Here is a 2,873-nt window from a genome sequence, read left to right on the forward strand (position 1 = left end):
AACGGTAAAAAACACGATTAAAAACCATTTCTGATCACTGTTTTTCATTTTAATGCAATTTTTTTTTTGACAAGACAACATTTTTTCGATGGATCAATTATGGTCCCCTTGGAACGAGCTGTCAAGTAGGAGCTTTTCTGTCAAGAAGGACCGCGAAGTTAATTTTTCAAAATTGATTTAAAAATCCATTTTAAATTCTCTGTGGTCCTACTCAGAAAAATAAGCTTTATCGCTGTAATCAATAATATCAGCAATCTAAGCTTCATTTTAGGACCCAACTGCTCGGATTGCTTGTTTTCAAATCCGTATTGGCTTATTTAAAATGTTTTGCTTGAATTTTGCTTTTTACTCAATACAAATGACTTGTCTCTTGCATGTCTGGCAGTAGATCGACAATGCGTTGTCCAAAATTAATCAAACACAGCCCCAATCTAACCTAAAAAACAAAACTGCATCACCCCAGATTACCAAAAGTCATTTTTCATGCGTGAACTTGCAGCACGGGAGGGAAAATATCTCCAAACTCGAAGAATTGAAATCGAAAAATCAATCATCACTCCTAATGTAAACATTTACTGACGTGAGCAGGATAAACTCTTTGTTTACAAACTCAAATTGACCCAATTACATTGTTTTGCTTGAAAAAACCATCCGTCAGACGATTTGCTCCCGGTAGATCCCGGAGCTAACCTGAGTTTTGTTTAGATTCGGATGAACACGGATGAACTCGAACCTAAATTAGCTCTCGCACAAGTACCGCGGTGGGCTTGACGCGGGTGCCAAATTAGCTTTGCAACGCAATTAGGTCCCTGCGGTGGAGATGCCCTTAGAACGAAATTTTTTCACATCTTTCATCGCGGCGCAGCGTAGGATCGCAGCAGTTTCCCGATGTAGATCAGGCTTAACCAACTATATTTCACCAATATTTGACCTCCAATAATAAAAAAATCGAACCAAATTTACCAGATTTCTAACTTTCTTTGAAATTACCCCAAAATCCAAGCTGGAAACCCCGATACTACCGAAAGTAAATCTTTTCTTTGTACAATTTGTCATGAAATAACAGCAAAATATTGCCCGGATACAAATTTGAGCATTAAACAATGCAAAACATAGATTATTTATTTTATAAGCTGTTTATTACCCAATAGGATCCGAAAATTATTTTTTCAATCCTCTGCCACATAACACCATTACATTTTAAAACATTTTAGAATCAATCACATTGTAGAAAATAGTTTTCTGAACAAGATCCATAAAAAAGTATCAGTTTTGGTTCAATATAAGCAAAGATATGCCCAATTTCCTGAAATAAATAGTGCCTTTCTCAAAAAATTTCTTAATTTAATTACCTTTCACATGATGGGCACTGCCTACTATTTAGGATCTCTACCGTGTTCTAGTTTCATTTCCTCCCTTTCCGCCAGTTCTAAAAATTTCGCGCTGCAGATAATCTTATAGTTAGTTTTTGTTAAGCGTGGAAAAGTTTTCAAGGATCTCTTTACCCAAATTTGGGTTATGCACTTGCCACTTGCTGATGGCAATTTGACTTTTCATCGCTGTCAATCATTATAAAAAAAATAAGTGTGCGACAATCGAGAATAAAAACATTAAGCTTTAAAAAGGTGACATGTCTGCAGGTTTGTGATTTTGTTAATTTTTTGTTTTAATAAACGTTTAACAGTTTTTCAGCCATGGGCAACAAACAAGTAAAATTACACTTTGAAACAGCCCAGAAAACGGGTGTCTTGAAAATTTCTCAGATGAGATTGAATGAATTTCCTTCCGCATTGAAAACATTTCCCAATGTGCTTAAAACATTAGATTTATCTGAAAATCGCTTCACCGAACTACCGGACGACATCAAGAAATTCACAATCTTGAAGCACCTGAATGTATCTGGGAACCGTTTAATGTCCCTGCCGGAGGCCTTTGAAATAATGACCAAGTTAGAAACCCTGAATGCAAGGTATATCAGATTTTACTGAAGATAAATATTTGCTTTACAATGAACTGTGCATCTCACTAAGTTCTTGACCATTTGCACATTTCCTTGTTTCAGCCATAACTTGATTGAGAGACTACCAATGCAGTTGGGTCAATGCAAAAACCTGAAACAAATTCATCTGAGTAACAATCAGATATGCGAGTTCCCCAAAATGGTATGTGGATTACGACATTTGGATTTACTCGATTTGTCACGGAATAAAATCACCAGCGTACCACCGGAAGTTGAAAGCTTGCAAGTCACAGAACTTAACGTTAATCAAAATCAAATATCGGAAATATCGGAAAACATCGCCAAGTGTAGCAAACTCAAAACCCTTCGAATAGAGGAAAACTGTTTGCAAGCTAACGCCGCATTATCTAACATTCTAAAAGATTCGCAAGTTTGTAACTTGTCTATTGATGGTAATTTATTTAACTCGAAGGCCTTTGCTGAACTGGAAGGTTACGAGGCTTACATGGAACGCTACACTGCGGCAAGAAAAAAGATTTGTTAATTTAATTTATGCTTTAGAATCTGTCAAATAAAATAAAACTGCGATATGAATTAAGCTATTTTTAACATCACTTTGATAATTCTGTGTCCATGACATGTAGCGAACAGCCATAGCTTACTCCATTCTTTTTTTTGTGCAAGATGTATTTAAGTAGAATCTCGGATAAGTTCTCAATAAGGAAAGATCTGGAGTTTTTTTTTTTTAAAAGGTCCAATAAACCAAATTTTCAGTTTTTGCTTTTTGAGTGTTTTTGAAACCGCCTTGAGTCAGAGGGGGTTTTAAAAAAACACTCAAAAAGTAAAAATTGATAATTTGGTTTATTGGACCTTTTTTTTTAAAAAAAAAGATTAACTTTTTTACTTAAACACC

General features: G+C 35.3%; 1 protein-coding gene across 3 annotated transcripts; it reads left to right on the forward strand.

Moving 5' to 3' along the window:
• The first annotated feature begins 1,485 nt into the window (after nucleotides 1–1,485).
• On the forward strand, nucleotides 1,486–2,554 carry LOC120430959 (leucine-rich repeat-containing protein 57). 3 transcript variants are annotated; one of them, XM_039596090.2, is made up of 3 exons: nucleotides 1,486–1,625; nucleotides 1,685–1,969; nucleotides 2,063–2,554. In XM_039596090.2, the coding sequence occupies exons 2-3, from the start codon at nucleotides 1,695–1,697 to the stop codon at nucleotides 2,502–2,504; spliced, it is 717 nt and encodes a 238-aa protein (XP_039452024.1). In that variant the 5' UTR covers nucleotides 1,486–1,625; nucleotides 1,685–1,694; the 3' UTR covers nucleotides 2,505–2,554. The 3 variants fall into 3 exon arrangements, with proteins under 3 accessions (XP_039452024.1, XP_039452023.1, XP_039452025.1); XM_039596089.2 differs by having other exon boundaries at nucleotides 1,497–1,640; nucleotides 1,693–1,969; XM_039596091.2 differs by having other exon boundaries at nucleotides 1,503–1,640.
• Nucleotides 2,555–2,873: the final 319 nt, after the last annotated feature.

Source organism: Culex pipiens, chromosome 1 (assembly GCF_016801865.2).
Source record: "Culex pipiens pallens isolate TS chromosome 1, TS_CPP_V2, whole genome shotgun sequence".
Lineage (NCBI taxonomy): Eukaryota > Metazoa > Arthropoda > Insecta > Diptera > Culicidae > Culex > Culex pipiens.

Coding starts and splice junctions, on each gene's coding strand:
- LOC120430959 (XM_039596089.2), top strand. Junction 1,970..2,062: donor TTAGAAACCCTGAATGCAAG/GTATATCAGATT, acceptor TCCTTGTTTCAG/CCATAACTTGATTGAGAGAC.